Consider the following 19,837-nt stretch of genomic DNA (forward strand, 5'->3'; position numbering starts at 1 on the left):
CTGTCAGATTAACAGTGAGCTTTCTGTTGAAAACAGTTCCGAACCTGTTAGCTTTTTGATGGCAAAACATATGTTATTCGAATAACAATCGACTTAATCGATAACATTCTGTTAGTGAAGTTGTCAAGAGCGGACGTGTTTCTGTAGCGTTTTTACATTTTACAAAATTATTTGTAATAGGAAGATATACAGATTATACTAAACCGTAAACAAAAGAAAAAACAATGAACTAATGTAAAGACACACCGCGAGTACCTAATCGGCGTGTTCCCCACGTGGAACCCAATTTTTTCATTTTCGTTCATTTTATGATGTGTGCCTGTGTGTAGCAGCTTTGGGCGGCGAGTAAGTACCACCAAGAAACCTACCGACCGACAGCCGAGAAGCAAACGCATCAGAGGCAAAAAAAAAAACAACCAACGCCTCGACGAAAGTCTCTGTGTGGAAGTGTGTGTGTGGCTATGTACGTATGTATGTGTGGAAGTGTGTGTGTGTGTGTGTGTGAGACAGAAAAACAAATTCAATCGAAAACAATATAGTAAGCTCTGCCTAACAGTTCCATGAATTGACCAAATTGTACATGCAAAATTAAAACAAACGTTTATCTTTTTCTTTTAATTATAGAGAAAATTACCGTGAAATTTTAGCAGTACTTATTTCTATATTTTGAACGTATATATGTGCGTGCTCGTTTTTCGTCCACTTAAATGTCGATGTGCGTTAACATTTGCATTTCGTTAATTATACATGCAAAAAGTTTATAATTCAACAAAAAATCAAACGCGGCCACGTAAAAAGAAAAAAAAAGAACGCATCAATTTTCGCAAAAAAAAAAGCTAGAGTCTGCACTTCGGCAGCTCGCAAAATTATAAACAAAGCGAAACAAAATCGAGAAAGAGTTGAATTATCATTTGAGTCTGCGTACTACAACAAATTGCAGTCACAGAGCCAAAAGAAATAATTGTGAAGGCATCGTGGAACGGTACTCCATACAAGAAAGAAACGCACGTCGCTTTGTTTTGCGCCCTCGTGGGGCTCTGCAACGGCAACAATATCAATAGCAATTGCAAAAGCAAAAGCAAGCACGAGCCTGTAGCAAGCAGCAGCAACAACAACAAAAGGCAATAAGAGAAAAAGGGACAAACGCAATTGCGGTAGGCGACAACAATAACGTAAACGGAGGTGCGAAGCGGTAGCAATAAAAATAGCGCAGGAAGCGGTAAGTAAATATAGCCTTTTATCAAAAATAATTAAATTTAGAAAATACGCTTTCTTGCTATTGTGCTGGTCTTAATCATACCCTATTGTAATGTGCTAGAATATGGTCAGAATCGTTTTTATCGCCAATCAGAACCAAACTCCAATCAGACACCCACACATTGAGGCCAGAACTGGTTTTTGTTTACAAACAAAGGCAAGTGCAAATCTTTGGCCAAACGGGTTTCCATTTCGGCTTTTCTTTGCTGGCAGACACGTAGTGAAAATATTACAGTAACTGTTGTTCAGAAACAGGTTTTCCACCAAGGGACACCCGCGAAAGCCAGTTCAGTGGCTATTTGTGCCAGTTATTGCCCACATCCTCTGCTGAAGATGGGGAAACACTTGTACAGCAACCGAACTTCCCACGCCAAACGACTTTTGCTTTTGCGTTTTGCTCACATTTTTCATAGTGGTTGTTGCTGTTTGACATGTCGCTGACTAAGAACGCCACCTGTTGTTGTTCCCTGTGTGTCATCCCGATGGCTCTCTTTATATTAAATTTTATTTATTGTTGTTGTACTGTTGTGTATGGCCAATATTTTTCAATACTATGTGATAAATTTTGATAAAAGCAACCGATAAGTGAGTGCGCCCCAACAGCTGTATGTATTTATCTTTGTGTGTGTGTGTATGTTTGCCTACTTCACACGCCCATACGTGACATCATGCTAATGCATGAGCTCAATTAACTGCAAAAATTAAAATAATAAAGGCTACCTTTTGTACTTTCTATATATATATATATATATATATATATATATATATATATATATATATATATATATATATATATATATATATATATATATTTAAAAAACCAACGAAACGTGCATTTTGAACTATTGTAAATTCCAATTCAGTTAGCAAAATTGGAATTTATTGATTCCGTTTACAAAACGTTTGACACTCGTTAGACATTCTGAAATTAAAAACAATTGAATGCAGAAAACTTGATTAATATCGTTGTCTCTTGGTCTTTGGTTAACCTGTGAAAGCGATAGGTACAGCAATCACTCGGAAAACTATAAATTGGAAATGTTTAATGAATTATAATAAATAAACTTAGAATTATAATAAAGAACACTTTTAAAGGAAAATGATTTTCTAAATTCCTAACATGACAGGATTCCGAACAGTCCAAAGCTCTTTCACTTGATTTACATTTTGAATCCCTTTAGTTCTTTATATTTTTCTCTGTTAGTTTTAAGTTGTTTTTATTCTATATAATTTGCATGCGCTTTTTTGCTTAAATTTCGCACGATCATTCACCACATTCAATGACCTATGGCTTTTATTTTAATGCTTTTCATTTTTTCCCATTTTCATCTTACTAACAATAAAATTTTGTACATTTTGTTCTGCTCCACGGCGCAAACGATATTTGTGGTTGTCTCCACATGATCGTGTGCTCCTCTCTCCCTCTCTTTCTTTCTCTCTACCTCTTGGCTTGCGTAACACACACACATGCACACGCGCGCACAATTAAACACACTATTGGTGTGTGTGTGGGTTACGTGTGCTTCTGTTTAGATTCTACGAAGGTCCTCCTATGTTCATGCCAACGGGAGGGGGTGGGAAGGGAAACAGACCACAGTCAACACACCAGCAGAACCACAACCACCAGACCCAGCACCACCAGACGTCACACGGACACTCGCATTCGCACCACCATCATCAAAACCAGTCGCAGCAACAGCCGCCGCAACAACAGCAACAAGCACGCATCTCCCATCTGCATCAGCAACAGGATCAGCAGCAACAGGCGGCGCACGCAGTGTTTGTTCCACAGCAGAGCGGCGTATCGAATCTCGGTAATCTTCATCATCACCACCACGCCCTACCGCAACAGCAGCAGCTGCAGCAGCAGCAACAGCAACAGCACCAACAGCAACAGCAGCAGCAGCAGCAGCAGCATCTTCAGCAGCAGCAACAGCAGCAGCATCATCTACAACAACAGCCGATTATCTTCTATCCCAGTCAACCACCGTCGGCATTGCCATATGTGAACCACGCGCAGCATTCGTCCAGCAGCAGCAGTAATGGCAGCAGCGGTGGCGCCGCTCTTCAACTGAGTGGCGCCGCCAGCACTAGCTCGCTGGGACATGCCCATGGCCATAATCATCATAGCCATGGTCATGGTCACGCGCATGCCAATGGCGTCCTTACGCCAACCAGCAGCAATACAAGCTTGGTGTGCGCCCTTAGCAATTCGACGCTTCCGCCGCACTATACGCAATCAGCTGGTCTGATCGCGCCCCCTGGCAGTAATGGGGCTGGGGCCGGCACCACTTACATTTCGACAGCCTACTTGCCCTTCAAACATCCCGGACAAATGGCCATGGCGTTCGCATCTAACGGAGGTTCTGCAGCGCCCGCTGGCGCATTCTATGCGGCATCATCTCAACAAAAACAACAGCTGCCCGCTGGCCAGCAGCACGGCGTGACCGCTGGGCCGGCAGCAAATACAGGGCAACAGCAGCCCATAGCCTACTATCACACGGCGTTGCCGCCAGCGCCGCTCAATAACAACAACAGCAACAGCAGTGCGGTAGGCGGCGGAGGTGGCAATGGCACACATCGTGGTAATATGCGTGGCGGGCAGCGTTCGACGCCGCCCCAACAGCCCTACTTTACTTACGCAGTACCCTCGGCAGCGCCTCAGCCGCGTCCTGCTTTGGTCAACAACGCCGCAGCGGCGGCTGTTACGCCCATTTTGAATCCGCGCAGCACTCCCCTTAACGGGACAGCGGCATTTCACATTCCACCGGCATACTGCTCGAACATACCGATAGTACAGCAGCCCAGCTTAAGTACGGCTCCAATGCTAGCGGCCGCTGGTATGACAGCAGCTCCGGCGGCTCCCACAACCGGGCTGCATACGTATCCACCTCATTTGCAGAGCACCAGCGCCACAGCTGTGGGTGCTGTTGCGGGTGTGGCTGGAGCTTTTTCGTCAACCTCGCTGACGACGGCCGCCCAGCTGGCTGGCGCTGATAAGGTGAAGGAGCGCAAGCATGCGATACCCATCATACATCCAGACACAAAGGAGAATGTCCTGGATCCCAATTCATCGGTTTTCATAAAAAAAGACTCCAACTGCACACTCACATCAAGCACGGGAAGCGACAGCAGCCTTCCTCAATACCAAACAACCGGTATATCAGATTCAGGCTCCACAACTGCTTTAATTACCGGCGTCATGGTGGATCATCAAATGCAAACGGAGAAAGCATTGCAACCGGTGGGCACCTGTCATTCAATTGCAGTTGCAACTGCAACTGGAGCACTCCCATTGACTGATGAAGACAAAGTCAGCGTCATTGTCAAGGACATACTGGCCCACTCCGGCAATCCGGACGAACACCTTAGCTTTTGGCAGTACAATGACGGTAAGATAAAATGAAATTGAGTAAAAAGTATGTAGTAAATTTAAGGTTGTCCTACATTATATCCCTTTCAAATCTGGAAGCTCAAGTAAACAAGACTATAAAAGATTTAAACTAATACTTTCATATGAAGTTTATTAGATTTTTGCAAATTTATAAATATTCATTGTCTTACTTACTACCTAAAGTCTGGGAATTTTAAACACTCAAGATATGCTCTATCTAGTTCTAAGTGCACAGTACTTTATAAACTAATTCAAAAATGTTCCATCTATTTTTGTAGTGGATAACCCCTCAGAGAATGCAACTGAGTCACCTTGCGGCAACTTGAACGTTAATTTCGATGATTTGTCAACTGCAGCAGCTGGCAGTACAAACGTCCCAGTGCTATTCAAGGAATCGCTAACGACCAAGAAACAGCGTCCCAAGTCGGCGAACAAGCAAAGTTTGTGTATATATCATATCGGATTAAGCCTTTGTTTAATTGGCGAATTGTTTTACAGGTACAGCCACGCCCACATCTATAGCCAATGCTGTGGCAGAAGCATCAACCAGCAGCAGCAAGAGTATTAGTATTCTAACTAGTATCAAACCTACTTTAGCGCCACAACAACAGCCGCACCAGCAACCGCTCTTGCAGAATCCAGCGAAACCAATGAGCATTAACTTAGGATCTGATACGACTCCGGCTAGTCCCTCAAAGATGATGAAACCGAAACCTGCTGGCCAGTACACCCAGCAGTTGCAAGCAAAAGTTGAACTGCCGCTTTTGCCTTCGACTTCTTCATCAGCAACGTCGACGCCCACGCACCTGCCGAAAGCACAACCGCTTCAACTGCCGAAGCAAGTTATTAGCGTCAGAGGAACACCAGCAGGATCAGGCACAGGACGACCGCTAAGTCCAAGTCCTGCACGCGCAGCTTCGTACAGTGCAGCGTCATCTGCTTCAGTGTTGCCTCCAAACAATATGAGCCGGAAGAGTCAGCGAAAGGCTCAGAAGCGCAAGGAGCAGGAGAAGAAAAAGCAAAAGGCTTCAGCTAACATCACAAGCACCGCAGCGGCCAACAGCGGTTGCAGCGGCAGCGGTGGCGGTGGCGGCAGCGGCAGTAACGTGACCAACAACAATAATAATAATAATGGCAGAAGTGGCGCCACAAGTAGCTCAAAGAGCAACGGCAGCAATAACAACAATGCTGCAGGTGGCGCTGACACCATCATCACATATGTGACAACAACTAAAGCGACGGCCGCAGTCGCGTCCGCAATGCTGGACAAAGCGGCATCAACGATGACTGATAAGCTTAGTGCAACTAGTAATAATTCTAGCTTAAGTTCTAGCGTAAGAGACAAGAAACCCAAAGATCAACAGCAGCAGCAGCAGCATTCAAGCAACAACAATGACGATGCAGCTGCCTGCGAACACAGATGTAAGTTAACATAATCCAATTACACTCACTAAACTTGAATTAATTTCTTGTCCATTGATATTTCAGTAGACTACAAGGATGATGCAGCACAACAGCTAGACAAGCACATGGCCAATGAGGACATTGTAGCAAAGTTTCTTCAAAAGAGTTTTGACGATGCACCCAGTCCACCAGATACGCAGCTGGAGTTTCTTAATAGCAGCAGTTCCATGTGTGAGGATGAGGACTTGATAAGTGGTGCTGTTTTTGCCGATAAGTTAACAGAGAGTAATGCTGGAGGCGAAGCGGACGGCAATAATACCAGCAAATGCGTTGATAGCAATGTGGGCGAATTAAAATTTGGTGACTTTAATGAGGAGCCGCCAGCTCATAATACCAGTTTCATATGCAGCTCCACCTGGTCCAGCTCACAACCAATTGATGCGACTAGCTCACAAAGCACTATGTCTGAAGATAATGTAGATTGTGCACCTAAAAGCAGCACCCAAAAGATTGAGCCACCCATTAAAAAGAATTCCCCCATTCATCAGACGAGCAAAATACCTGGCTCAATTCAGAAGATCGCAGCCGTTAAATTATCGTTGGCATCTTCAAAGAGCGCTAGTGTTGGCAAATTTATACGGTACAACATTGATGAGCTGCGCGAGCTGTCAAAGCTCAGTGATTCACGGAAGCCTCCGTTAGTACCCTGTCAGAAGGGCGATTGTATTGCACAGTTATTTGTCTCGCGACAATCGCAGCAACAGCAGCAGCAACACCATCACGGACACAATCCGCATAGCCAGCAGTATCAACACGCACATGAATCGATGGAGTATGGCACAGGAAAACGCGGTCGTGGTCATGGCCATGGACCGAATAAGAAACATCATGAGGGGCATCAGCCAATGGGCGGTAACTCGAGTGCAAATAGTTCTGGTCCTGGCGGTATGAGTAGCTCCAATCAGCGACACATGGATATCATACGTGTGCAGCTATCTCTGAAGGAGGAAATTAAGTTATCAGAGTGCGAGAATGCCTGGCAACCGGAAACGTTGCGTCGCATGTCCATGTTCAGCACAACGGAGGTAGATCAAGATGATGATATGGATGTGGTACTGAAGAAAGTTCGTGGCATACTCAATAAGTTGACTCCTGACAACTTTGAGGTGCTACTGAAAGCAATGTCCAGCATCAATATGGATACCCAACGCAAAATGACAAATGTGAGGAACGAATTCTTACTTATGACATTATTTTAATTTTCTGAGATGAAATGTATTTTTCGCATTAACAGGTTATGCTGCTTATCTTTGAGAAGACCATCAGTGAGCCCAATTTTGCGCCCACATATGCTCGCTTCTGCAAGGTGCTATTTCATGAGATCAAGGCAGAGAACAAATCTCTGTTTACCAGTTCGTTAATCACGCGCATTCAGCACGAGTTCGAGTCGAACGTGAATGATGCAAATGCCAAGGCCAAGAAACTGCAGCCCACCCAAGAGCGTATCAATGCGTGCCAAGATACGGCCAAGAAGATCGAATTGCGGGCTGAAATGGAGGACCTTGAGTATCAGTTCAGACGTCGTGCCTGGGGCACTGTGCGGTTCATAGGCGAACTTTTCAAGCTACAATCACTGACCAGCGATCGTGTGCTGCACTGTGTTGAGTCGTTGCTGGAACATGGCTGTGAGGAGAAGCTGGAGTATATGTGTAAGTTATTGACAACTGTTGGTCATCTGCTGGAAGCCGGCCCGCCCGAACAATACCAAAGCGGTGCGCGCATCGAGAAGATCTTTCGCCGCATACAAGATATTGTTCAACGCTCACGTAGCAGCAACAGTAGCAGTCGGCAGCATCAGTTTAATATTAAAATAAGCAGCCGTGTGCGATTCATGATGCAGGATGTACTTGATTTACGCTCACGTAACTGGGATCAACCAGTGACAACTCACACGGCCTCTGGCAGTCGACAGCGTCACAAGCAACACGACGAACCCAAGGCGCAACAACAGCAGCAGCAGCAGCAACAGCACAGCTCACGTAGCAGTCATTTGCCCCAACAACAACAACAACAACAATCAAACTACCAGTATCAACAACAGAAGCAACACCATCACCATCATGGTTACAATGAGAGCGGCAATTACTTTATGCAAAAGCTGCCTAAGGCTCAACAGCATGAAAACCAATCTCTTAGCATAGATCCCAATAAGCTGCGCTTTAGCAGCAGCAACAATGACGATGCAGTGACCGCCAAGCTGGGCAATTCCTCACATTATCAGTGGCGCAACGCTAGCAATCGTCCGGTCAGTGGTACGCCAGCGACACAACCCAGTTTACTTAAACGCTTGCCGCCAACGAGCTCCTTTACCTATTCACCTTATCAGCAGCAAACGGCGACACCGCCAGGTGTACCTATCGCAGGTACCAGAAATCAGAATGCAGAACCGATCGCTTCGGAAGTTGAATTTGATAGGAAACAGTGTCAGGAGCTGCTCACAAAGCTTGTCGAAGAGGTGCTCAGCACACGGGAGTGGCAGCCAGAGGTGCTGTTTATTTGGCGTAATTCTAATGCCAAGCAACAGGCGGCAGCAGCAATCATACACTATATCCTGATGGATTATGTTCATCGTGCGGAAGTCAAGCGACAGCAGCGCTTGGCATGTGCCAATGCTTTTTCGTATCTAATGCAACAGGAGGCTTTGGGCAAATCCGCTTTTGCCCTGGCGTACAGTCGCTTTGGCGAGGAGTTTCCCGATCTGCTGGTAGATGTACCTAATGGCTGGACCTATGTGTTTGAGTTTCTCGGACCCATTATGCATGAGGGGGGTATCGTGTTGAAAGATATTTGGCAGCAGCACTGGTTGGAGGATCCTCAATTCACCGAACGTTTTGTACGCGCCTTTGTCAGCTACTTTGTGCAAGAATTTGGCGCCGGATACACACACAAGCTATGGCATATAGATAACAAGCTGGATCGAGGCCAGCTGTTTTGGAGCGATGCTCGCAAGTATCGCGACTTTTTGCAGTCGAATAGCTTTCAATTTCTGGAGCCCAACAGCACAGCGACAGTTGGTATGCAGCGGCAAAAGGTTACACGTACCCAGGCGGAGCATGTGGAGCGGATAAGCTATCTGCTGCGGCTGTCTAGTGACACCGCCATTGACTATATTAATACCAATGTGCATATAAATGCGAATTTTGTGCGCCATCTTACCAAATACCTTTGCTGCGATTTCGCGCTAAGCAATCCATCAACAAAAAACAATAACAACAATCATAACACAAACCAGAATAAACTACAATTGCAACTGAATGTGGACAGCTTCAGGAGGCATTGTACTCCGCTATTGCGGTTATGCATTGATGCGCAGGAGGCGCATGAGATCGCATGCATTGAGGAGACGGTCGATGCACTGCAGGAACACTTTAGTCTCGAGTTGGACGATGAGATGGCTGCGGGTGAAACAATCTGTAGCACCTGGAGTGTGCTCTATGATTGCGAGGTGATATCCCGAGACACCTTTGAGAAATGGTTCAAGCAGGAATGTGAGCATTCCGCTGGATATCCTCGATCTCTAATGGACAGATTGCGTGCTTTCATTGAGGAAATGTAACAGCCCCACTACCAATGCACGAACAACCACAAGAACAACATCGAAGCAAATCGCAGGCAAAAAAATAAACAAACCCCATATTTATATGTATATGACAATTGAAACGGCGCCCTTGGGCCTTTCAATCATACACCACGCGCGGTCGTATATGCATACACATCTATAAACCATAACACATACAAACAGAAACAGAAACAGAAAACACTTCAAAATTGCAATCTAAACAAACAAACAAACAAATGACAAAACGCAAATATTATTAACTATTGCAATAAACAAAAAGCATACATTAAACAAAAAAGCAAATGGAATCTCGGCGACAAAAAGTATTCTCAAAAATCAAATATATATATATTTATAAGCCAGGGTACATATATGAATATGTATATATATATACTCACATATATCTATATATATAGAATCTATGATTTTTTTTATTTATTTGAAAAACAAAACACTCGACAGTATTTAATTTACCTATATTTCCTTCAAGCAAAAGTCAAAAGTCCCATAGTGGATCTGTCCAAATAGCCAACTATTCTTTTGTTTAAACTAAACAAATGGCATATTTTACCTTTCAGTACAAAAATTTGTGAATTTGTATTGTTTCTCTAATTTTATATTTACTTATAAAAACAACTATTTATTGTGAAATTTGATTTATGTAATTTTCTCATCCGAAATCCGAAAGCAGACCACATTTATTTTCTCCTGAAGAAGCTAAAAACTATTTGAAAAAGAAAAACAAAAATTTCGAGGCTTAGACTCAAAATAAATACATGTATACAAAATTATATAATTACTTAATATATATGTTATACTTTAAAGAATGTAAGTTTAGATGCAAAAAAGAAAAGACATGTAAAGTATGTATGTATTTAGTATGCATGACAAAAACAAAAATTATCCAAAGATAAAATTTAAAATTAGTTGTAAAAAGAAAGAAAAAATACATAAAATATAATTAAAAACAAAAAAAAAATAGCAATTCAAACCAAATTGAAAACTATATTTATATATTCACATCATAAAAAAGAAAAAGAAAACGAAAAAAACAAGGAAAAGCAAAAACCAAGAGCTCTAAGCCGCCTTGAATTAGTTATTTTTATAAGTATACAAAAAAAAGATAAAATTAATTTTAAAAATTAATACTTCAATAGCAAACAATTTTCACAGCTCAAAAATTTTTTTTATGTTAATATTTTGATTTTTGATTTAAACACTGAAAGTGGCAAAAAAATGAAGAAAAAAAGTGGCGCGGCAAAATGCAAACGAAATCAAATAAATTAAATTAATACAAAAGTAAAATAAGAATAAATTATTTAGCATGAAATACAAAAAGAATGTAAACAAATAAAAGGAAAAACCATTAGTTAAGGAATTGTCGAAACGCTTCTGCACTGAAAAGCGAATAGTTTAAAGCCAAGCTAAGTAAATTTTGAGAACTTCTAGCATTCGTAGCATATTTGCAAGCATTTCAAATGTGTAGCCAAATTCTGGGATAAATTGAGACAAAATAACTGTGAGCATTTTAGCAAGGAAGCAAAAAAAAAAAACAATAAAAAATTAATAACAAATACAATTTAAAACTAAAAAGAAACGTTAATGAATTAATAGAAAAAAATTTGAAATAACAAAGACCTTAAGCTAGGGGCCGCAATGGGGACGTCTATAAACTGGTATCAATTATAAACAAAAAATAATAATAATAAATGAAAAACAAAAACAAACAAAAAAAAAACAAAAGAAAAAATAAAATTGAAAGGCGTTTCAATGTGGGGCCAGCCAATAGGACAACCACAAAATCATCCATTCACACATACATAGCACACACACTCACAGTCACAGAATTCATGGTGTTGGCAAATCGCATCTAGCATAAGAGGTTTAGCATAATGCTTTAAGTCACGAGCGTAAGCAGATTTAAGACAATTACAACAAGAACTGTTCTAACTTATGATCTCTTTCTGATCCCTCAGATACTAGGTACTAAGTCATCATGGAGCGACGTGGACGCATTCCAGTGGCAAAGTTTCGTACGCAGGAGGCCAAGACGCGCAGTCGGAGTCGTGTGAAGGAGCCAGATTACAATGAACAGGATCCAGAGCATGATATGTTTACGCTGCTGGAGGACAACATTGCACTGAAAGAAGAGAACAAGGCGCTCAAGCTTGAGATTGAATCACGTAAGTTATCAAGCTCTCAAAGAAAAATCAATTAAACCAATTCCATATCTAGACAAAACCACGCAGGAAGAACAACAGGCACAACACGAAAAGCTATGTGTTCAAATGGAACTGCTGCAGAAGCAGCAGGTAAAATTTGAGTCAGACATCAAGGACCTCACTGTCAAGTTCAATAAAACATTGAATGAGCGCAATGCGCTCGACAAGCTTCACAAAATGAAGGTCGATCAAATAAACAAGTGAGCCAAGTCACAGCATTTGAGTACACAAAATGAGATATCTAAATTTTTTATGCCAACTAACAGTCTCTCAACCGAACTGGATCACATGCGCGAAAAGCAGGTGGGACAACAAGGTGGTGCCTCACTCGTCGGTTCTGTGGAGCTAAGGCGTAAGCTGCTAAAGATCTTACAACAGGACAGCGGCGACATTGCTAACGATTTGGACAGTCTGGTCGATGTTGATGCTAATCTGGATGTGCCCATCACCAATGGCCATGTGGAGCGGCTAGTGTCTGAATTTTTTACACTCAAACATGCCACCAATGCCGTCGAGCTGCAGCTGTATGAAGCCAACGAGAAGATAGCGGAGCTAGTCGAGCACGTGAGTAGACCAAGAGGTCCTGGCAGTAATAGTTCAAGCTAACAGTTCAATTGCTTCACCTACTTAGCAACACCTACTCGAGGAGGAGAACGAAACGCTGCGCACCGAGAACGGCAATTTGACTAAGGTGGCCAAGCTCCTGACCGACAACATGAAGGAGAGCGTGGAGACAAGTCAAAAGTAGGGGAATCTTTAATAATTTTATGATAAGATCAGTCAACGAGAATCTTTGGCTTTTTGATTGCAGAATGGAGGCAGCTTTGATAAGATTGAAGCAGAGGAATGATGAGCTAACTGCCAATGTACGCGATCTTCCCGATGGACAGCCACAGGCAACACCCTCGCCTACAACTTTGCAGTCGCAGGTCGAATTCGAGGAGATTACGGATCAGGTACAGCATCAGGCGCGCGAGCACAACGAGCGCATTGTGGAAATGGTTAGTAAAGAGTTTTTAATCGAATGCCTACTTAATTTGGTGATGGTTTATCAATCTATCTGTCTATTTGTCTATCTACCCAACTATTCCAAAGCAAACACGTAGCGTGTTTAACATATTCAAGCCATTTTCGAGTATATTTAAGAGCAACTGAAATTGGCACAAATGGCACAACTCAAGGCAAAGTTTATTCGATTTACACAAATTCTTAATTTTACCAACACCTAATATTAAATATAATAATACGACAAATGCATGGAATGCTCCAACTGGGTTTTAGTTCTGATACCTTTCGATAAATTTGGTGATGGAATCCGAGCAAAACGTAAGCGCAACTCGCTTGCATTATGCTTCAGCCATAATCTTTGTCTCTCTCTCTCGCTCTATACTAAAAAAAAAAATATATATATATATATATATATGTTTACCTATATATATTGCTAGCTGCACTAACACGCAACCAACGCGTTGAAACTAATGTTTGTTCTACTAATTTTCGTTACCTTTGACCCCGCTCTGCCGTCCACGCCCGCTCTCATTTACGTAGAAAAACCTTATGGATGCGGCTATTGCAAAAACTACTAACGATGAACTAAAAAAATTACAACTTAAGTTGGAAATACTCGAGGAGCAGCTGCATCAGGCGCTAACACGCGCCGATCTGGCCGAGGAGCAATTGGCACGCTACCAGCAAGCAGAACAACACGCAACAAGAGTTGCAACAGCTCCACCTGCACCAGCACCACCACCACCACCACCACCGCCCCCACCCATGCCCGCCAAAGCGCTTTATACAGCAGCGACGGGAGTGGGTCCGTTTGGTGCTGCTGGTGAGCATGGGGATGCTGGCAGCTTCAGTCAGCACATAGCCGCGCATAATTTGCACAAAGGCCTCGGCGATAAGATTATCGACAACGTCAAGCAACAGGTACAGGTGCAGGCGGCAACAGGTATGTCATACAGCTATCAACATTCCCATAATCCATCCATTAGCCCACTTCATACAGTTGGAGTCGCTGCTTGTGTGTGTGTGTGTTTGTGTTACATTTTCCACGCAATGTCAACACCTGCAACAATAGACAGGACGTGCTCTGAGGAGAACTTTTACTTTTTGCTTGGAGTTTCTTATGCCATAAAACCTTTTACGTTGCCAGCCTTTCCGTACACATTTGCACGGAGTTTTACGGGTGTGCCAACTGTATGCGTGCGTGTCTCCATCTACCTGGCGTATACGCAATCTGCCAACCATTGTACCCATGCACACATCACGTATACGTACGTCCACTTTTTGTGCGTTCTTGGCTTGGTTCACTCCTCGCATTGGCAATTTCGTAACAAGATTTAAATTTTATAAACTTTTCATTCTTCCAATTTAACCCCGATGTTGAACAGGCAAAACATGAACCAGACAAGAGCTAAAAGATGTGCAGTCTTTAAATTGCATATAAATTATTTTAAAGTTCTTGGGAAAAGTATGTTAGTAGATATTGCAAGGCTTCAAGTAATGGAACCGATGCTTAGCTTCACTAGCTTCTAGAAGCTCAAAGCTTTTAGATAATAATCTCTGTTTAACCATTAAATGATATCTGCTCAGTAAAGACAAGCATAGCCACATTTAACTAAGTACAGAAATGTTCAGCCTAAAATTGTAAATTCAATTGATAAAATGCGACAAAATATGTATGCTTGCGTTAAATAATCAAAGAAATATTGAAGAGCTGCAGCTATTGATGAATTACTGCTCTTGAGTGACTAAGCTATATACTATACTAGATCATGTTTCATAGATGATTTCATTTTCGTCAATATCCATGCTCTCTATCTGAGCAGCAGATACTGTGGCTAATCCCTGCGAAATCCATTCGCATGCAAATCCTGTCCTCGTCGTCAACTTGTTGCTGTCAGTTGTCAGTTGTCAGTTTTGTTCCACGCAATCTGTCCTTGGCACTTACGTTTATAATTGATTTTGTGCGTTTTTTACTGCCGGTGATGCTGCTGTTGCTGTTGATTTTTCCTAAGCGCTGCTACGCCAACCGCAGGCACAGGGAAGTTGCAAGTAACCATGCCAAGCCATGCGCTGCTCACTGGTGCCCAGTTTGGCTGAGACTTGTTGCAACAGGAGCAATTTCTTAATTAAGTTTTCCACGACAAACCACAGGTTACCTGCTGCCACCATGTACATACACTTACAAACACACACACACTTATTTGAGTGTGACTGTGTGTGTTTGCTGGTTGTAGCACGCCTGTAAAAATCTAATTAGCGACGGCTTTACACTCCAGGAAAAGGGCGCAGAGCGTGCGGTCGGAAGCTGAATTTCTTTTTAGCCATAATACACTTTGCAATCAATATGAAACCGCCATATTTTACTCTGTATATGTGTGGGCGTATGCGTATGTGTATGTGGTCTATTTGTTGTTGTTGCTGCTGTCGCTGCTCATTTTTCTATTGTACTTGTAGGCCATCTTTGGCATTTAATTTCCGCTTTTATGCCTTGAAACAATTGTTTGATATTGATTTCAGTTTAGATTCAAATTTGAGCTTCAGCTGAGGCCTGATGAGATTTGCATATAAATTTACTTTGAGCCTAGCACCAAAATAAAATTAGTTCAGTTGCTTAAATAAAAGCCTTACTAGTTAGAAAACTTAACTTCAGCTTGAAGCCAATTAGCATGAATATTTAAAAGTCAAATATCGAACATAAATTATAATTATACTTGGAATTTACGAAATTCACATTTTAAAAACTATTTCGATAGTAGTGTCTCAAATATAAAATTAAAGTTAGCTTTGTATTATTTATTATATTTCTATAATTTTATGATTTAAATTCTTCCAGATTAATTATTTGTATCAAACTAGTGGAAAGCGTATCTAGCTTCTCTGTGAAATGGCATGTTTCAATTGTGAAGAAAAAAGTGGTTTAATTTCAATATACTTTTTCTCTCAGTTTATTATTTGATTCATAATGCTTTTAAGGCTTTTATAAATATGCTGTTATTTAAGGATCTGTTGACATTAAACCTCACATTGTGTATCACATGATGACTCCCAGCAACCACAACATCATCAAGCATACGCCATGTAAACAGCATGAAAATGAAATCAACTAGTTGTAGAGTAGAAAGGGTTATATTACACACACAACTAGACACATAATTCACATATGAAACAAGCAAGAGCCCTCTTGGCGGGAGTGACCGACTAGACGCTGCACTGATTGCTGATTCGGGAAACTCGGGAAACTATTGAATAAATTTTATTCTAAATTAATTTTATTAATTCTCAGAGAGTAATAATGAAATCCAGATGTTTATATTTGCCTTAGCACAATTCTTAACTATTCTTAACAATTCTTTTTACTATAGATTCCTATAGTCAACATCAGCCCGAAAAACAAAATTAAATATTCGACTATTATCAATAATAAGGAAATATATATTTAAAATTTCCAGCCTATAGTTCGTCGTCCTGGTCAAGCATATATGTACGTATACACAAAACTAATATGCTCTGAATGGGCATTTTCAATGGGTTCAGGGTATACAAATATAATGCAACCATGTCGCATATACTAGAACAGAAATGTGCAAATGTCTGGTTGTGAAAGGTACTCTGTGTGTGCATGTGTGGGTGTCTGCTGGCAAAAGAAGAGATGCGTATATCTAGCTGAAAATACGTTTAGTAAATATGCATTTATAAATGTAAACTATCGACCCATAATAAATGAATACATTTCGTTGCATTCCAGGCAAAAAGAATGCAATACATTAGAAACTCTTCAATTTCAAACATTGCCTGGTAGATTCGAGGGCTTATGTCGTATAATCAGCTAAGTTAAGGCTGATTATCAGTTAAGCTAGGGGGAATATAATAACATTCAGAAAAGAAGAACCTGCATAAGCTTGGCACATCAAAGGAACTTGAGCTCTCATGTCCATAACAACAATAATGCCAACTAATGTTGCATAGCTCCGTGACAACAACAGACACTTTCACTGATTGACTTACGCGCTTACTCAATTACAGGAGCCTCTCGCACACTGTCGCACTAAACACATCCGTTTCCGGTTGGTAGAGTTGGCGTTGCTTGCTTTTTGGCGCGCGCACATCGCGACGTATGCGTAACGAGCACACATTGAAATCAATCAGGATGCATATTGTGCGAGCCGCGAACTATTAAGAGACGTTGCTACAGTCGTAGCACAATCTATATGCTGCGTGGTTGTTATACCATAACCTGTTCGATAAACGCCGTGCGATGGTTGCGAAAAACGCGCGCGCGTCACTTGAAGCTCATGAAGCGTGTGAGCTGGCAGCCAAGTGAGCAGCAAGTTTACAGCTAGCCAGCATGCTGGCATTCGTGTCCTGGCGCTCGTCCTCGTCATGGGCAGATACACCAACAGCAACAGCAGCAGCAGCAGCCTCTCGTCATCGCACTCGGTACAACAACAAATGAAGCGAACTGAGCGAATAAGTTTCCGACAATATTGTTGTCGCTTGCCAGCGAAGCCAACCTGTACTTGTTTAAGTGTGTGTGTGTGTGTTTCTATGTATGCCATCATGCTGTAGAATGCCATGGCAATGTTTGATACATCAGCAGTGGCGCTTGGCTTGCATCAGTCACTTGTCTTTTTTCTGATCATTATTACAAGCTCTTCTCTCGCAGGTTTCAGGGAAAGGCACTTAGGCCAATTTCCGCTAGTGTAAATTAATTGACTTTGAAAAAGAACCAGACCAGTTTATACGTAGAATTTCCGATTCCAAACGATACGTAACACACATCATGCATATGTGTGTATTATGCTTGGGACGTGAATTGATTTAAGTTTGTGCTGCTGTACGCGCTGAAGCCGGAAGCTAGGGAGCTGGCTGCACGCTATTAGCTGGCTTCCTGGGCAAGGTACGTGGCTACTGCCCTGGCAACAACCACAAGGATGATGCGGAGCGAGCAAGAGAGAGAGAGAGAGAGAGACAGAGCTTGAACGAGCAAGTAGACATTGAGAGAAAAAGGAGGCATGTTGCCATTGTGGCCGTCGTCTATGCGACAGCTTCAGCTTCAGCTTTAAACAACCATCGGACGTTTACATGTTTCAGTCACAGTTTACTGCGCTTTATGTTATCCAACGCTCGACGGTCGCCAGCGTATCAAATTCGATGAAGGCAAGGACTATGCCATTTATTATTTTACGAGTAAACTGAACAACAGACCAAACGGCGTTGCCGCATTCCAAGCCCAGCCAAGCTAACTCAAGTCAAAGTCTGCCACCTTCAAGTCACATTGTTGTTTCCGCTGTTATTGTTGTTGGCGTGCTATGGCTTATTATTATTATTATTTGTGCGTTTTATATTTCCGTGTTTTATTGCGCCACTTTTCTTATAAGCAGACACACACACAGAGCCTCCTCCCCCAAACATACCTAGAGACCATACATTTTCATTGACTTCGTTTGGCTACCACAAGTCGCATACGCAACGTGAGCCACTTCATTTGTTGTCGCTGACAGTTGTTGAATGCGTGGGCTTAGTTCATACCCCTTTCCGCTGTAGCTGCTGTTGTTGTTGCCAATTGACAGTCAGATGTGATTTATGTATTTTTGCCACAGCATCAAAATCCGCAATTTAAAATTCTTAGCTCCCTTGATTAAGTCGCTTGCAACTGCCTTAAAGGTAGGTGCTATATTTTCGCTTGGGCAAAGGTTATTATCAGTCTAATAAGCTAACCGCATGTCGTTTAAATTTCTACAGTTGGCTTAACATCAACAAACATAAGAATAATTTTATAGCATGCGTTAATTTCGTGTCAATCTTTCAGGTCTTGACGCTATAGTGCGCGAATTTAAATCTGGACGCGTAACGCTGCGCCGCAACCGTCGCAAAACCAATACGAGCGAAGCTCTGAAGGAAATGTTCCAAGTACTCGAGATAAGTCAGAAGCAGAATCGCAACTCAAAGATATGTGTCGATCTGAATACAACATTATAAGACTCTCTATGTCTCTTTTACTTTGGTCTCAAATCTAAAGTCTACGCTATGCTTTAACAACGAAACATTCCGTGCATTTGAATATTTATTTATTAGCTGCTATTTAATTCATTAATTGTGCCTTTCCCTGGGGAAAACAAAAAACAAAAAGCCATTCTTTATCTGTATCAAATTGTCCTATTACCTAACATGTATTTTATTTTTGATTTTTTTAATGTGTTCATGTACTAATAATTATTATTATTTATACTCAATTTACAATGCAACCCAACGAGATATTTTGAATAAACTTTATAACCAAATATATCAAATTAACAAATTATATTGTTTCAATTATGTGGGGTCTACCTTTTTGGAATGTTCGCCCATCGGCAGTGTTCTGTGCACAAATAAATATTCATATGATTATCAGGCTTATTGTACTTTATTATTACTTAATCTTTGGCCGATGCACAGATCGAAAATTACGTGAAATTACACATAGTTCTTATAGCTAATTGCAAGTGTATACATCAAAAACATTTTTGTATATCTTATAACAATATTTAAAAAGTTATTTGTTCATTTTAAAAGTACACGAGTAAAGTTTACGTATTAAAATTTGACTTTATGGCTACAGTAAAATATGCATGTAAATATATTTTCTTTATTAGATTATAAAAATTTGGCTAATTGTTAACAACGTGTTCAAAGATTGTGTATTGCATGCACTTTGACTTTAATTGCATTTTGTGGTTTAAAATGACAAATTGACAAACTTTTTGTTATAGATTGTGTGGCACTTGTTTGCGTAAGAAACTCAAAAAGTTGTTTTTACTGTGATTAGAGCTTAAAACTAATTAGATACGCTTAAAGTATTAAAACAATAATGTAAAAATTTTGATTTTGTATAGCAGAATACAAACTTGTGGAAGACAAGAAGCATTTGAGTGCGTATTGCATTTTGTTCGAAAA

At 41.4% G+C, this 19,837-nt stretch overlaps 2 protein-coding genes across 7 annotated transcripts; both read left to right on the plus strand.

The window, feature by feature from the left end:
• Window positions 1–1,140: 1,140 nt before the first annotated feature.
• On the plus strand, window positions 1,141–9,914 carry LOC111602837. 2 transcript variants are annotated; one of them, XM_023320160.2, is made up of 6 exons: window positions 1,141–1,219; window positions 2,791–4,649; window positions 4,930–5,091; window positions 5,150–6,073; window positions 6,143–7,278; window positions 7,350–9,914. In XM_023320160.2, exons 2-6 carry the CDS (start codon window positions 2,810–2,812, stop codon window positions 9,669–9,671), a joined length of 6,384 nt encoding a protein of 2,127 aa, XP_023175928.2. In that variant the 5' UTR covers window positions 1,141–1,219; window positions 2,791–2,809; the 3' UTR covers window positions 9,672–9,914. The 2 variants fall into 2 exon arrangements, with proteins under 2 accessions (XP_023175928.2, XP_023175921.2); XM_023320153.2 differs by having other exon boundaries at window positions 6,140–7,278; window positions 7,350–9,913.
• Window positions 1,141–19,077, plus strand: LOC111602853 (shootin-1). 5 transcript variants are annotated; one of them, XR_002751645.2, is made up of 8 exons: window positions 1,141–1,219; window positions 11,651–11,857; window positions 11,910–12,096; window positions 12,163–12,460; window positions 12,528–12,640; window positions 12,708–12,897; window positions 12,992–13,222; window positions 18,714–18,785. XR_002751645.2 is itself a non-coding variant. In XM_023320172.2 (8 exons), exons 2-8 carry the CDS (start codon window positions 11,671–11,673, stop codon window positions 18,881–18,883), a joined length of 1,548 nt encoding a protein of 515 aa, XP_023175940.2. In that variant the 5' UTR covers window positions 1,141–1,219; window positions 11,651–11,670; the 3' UTR covers window positions 18,884–19,077. The 5 variants fall into 5 exon arrangements, 3 of the variants coding, with proteins under 3 accessions (XP_023175940.2, XP_023175965.2, XP_023175948.2); XM_023320172.2 differs by lacking the exon at window positions 12,992–13,222 and adding an exon at window positions 13,445–13,847 and having other exon boundaries at window positions 18,714–19,077; XM_023320180.2 differs by lacking the exons at window positions 1,141–1,219; window positions 12,992–13,222 and adding exons at window positions 10,975–11,584; window positions 13,445–13,847 and having other exon boundaries at window positions 18,714–19,077.
• Window positions 19,078–19,837: the final 760 nt, after the last annotated feature.

Source organism: Drosophila hydei, unplaced genomic scaffold (genome assembly GCF_003285905.1).
Source record: "Drosophila hydei strain 15085-1641.00,03,60 unplaced genomic scaffold, DhydRS2 tig00008121-arrow-pilon, whole genome shotgun sequence".
Taxonomy (NCBI): Eukaryota; Metazoa; Arthropoda; class Insecta; order Diptera; family Drosophilidae; genus Drosophila; species Drosophila hydei.

Bases quoted from the DNA above. Each gene is read 5' to 3' on its own strand.
- LOC111602837 (XM_023320153.2), top strand. From the start codon at position 2,810: ATGTTCATGCCAACGGGAGGGGGTGGGAAGGGAAACAGACCACAGTCA. The intron at 5,092-5,149 runs GTTTGTGTATAT...ATTGTTTTACAG, and splicing joins CAAGTCGGCGAACAAGCAAA to GTACAGCCACGCCCACATCT. The intron at 6,074-6,139 runs GTAAGTTAACAT...TTGATATTTCAG, and splicing joins AGCTGCCTGCGAACACAGAT to TAGACTACAAGGATGATGCA.
- LOC111602853 (XM_023320172.2), top strand. From the start codon at position 11,671: ATGGAGCGACGTGGACGCATTCCAGTGGCAAAGTTTCGTACGCAGGAG. The intron at 11,858-11,909 runs GTAAGTTATCAA...TTCCATATCTAG, and splicing joins CAAGCTTGAGATTGAATCAC to ACAAAACCACGCAGGAAGAA. The intron at 13,848-18,713 runs GTATGTCATACA...TCAATCTTTCAG, and splicing joins ACAGGTGCAGGCGGCAACAG to GTCTTGACGCTATAGTGCGC.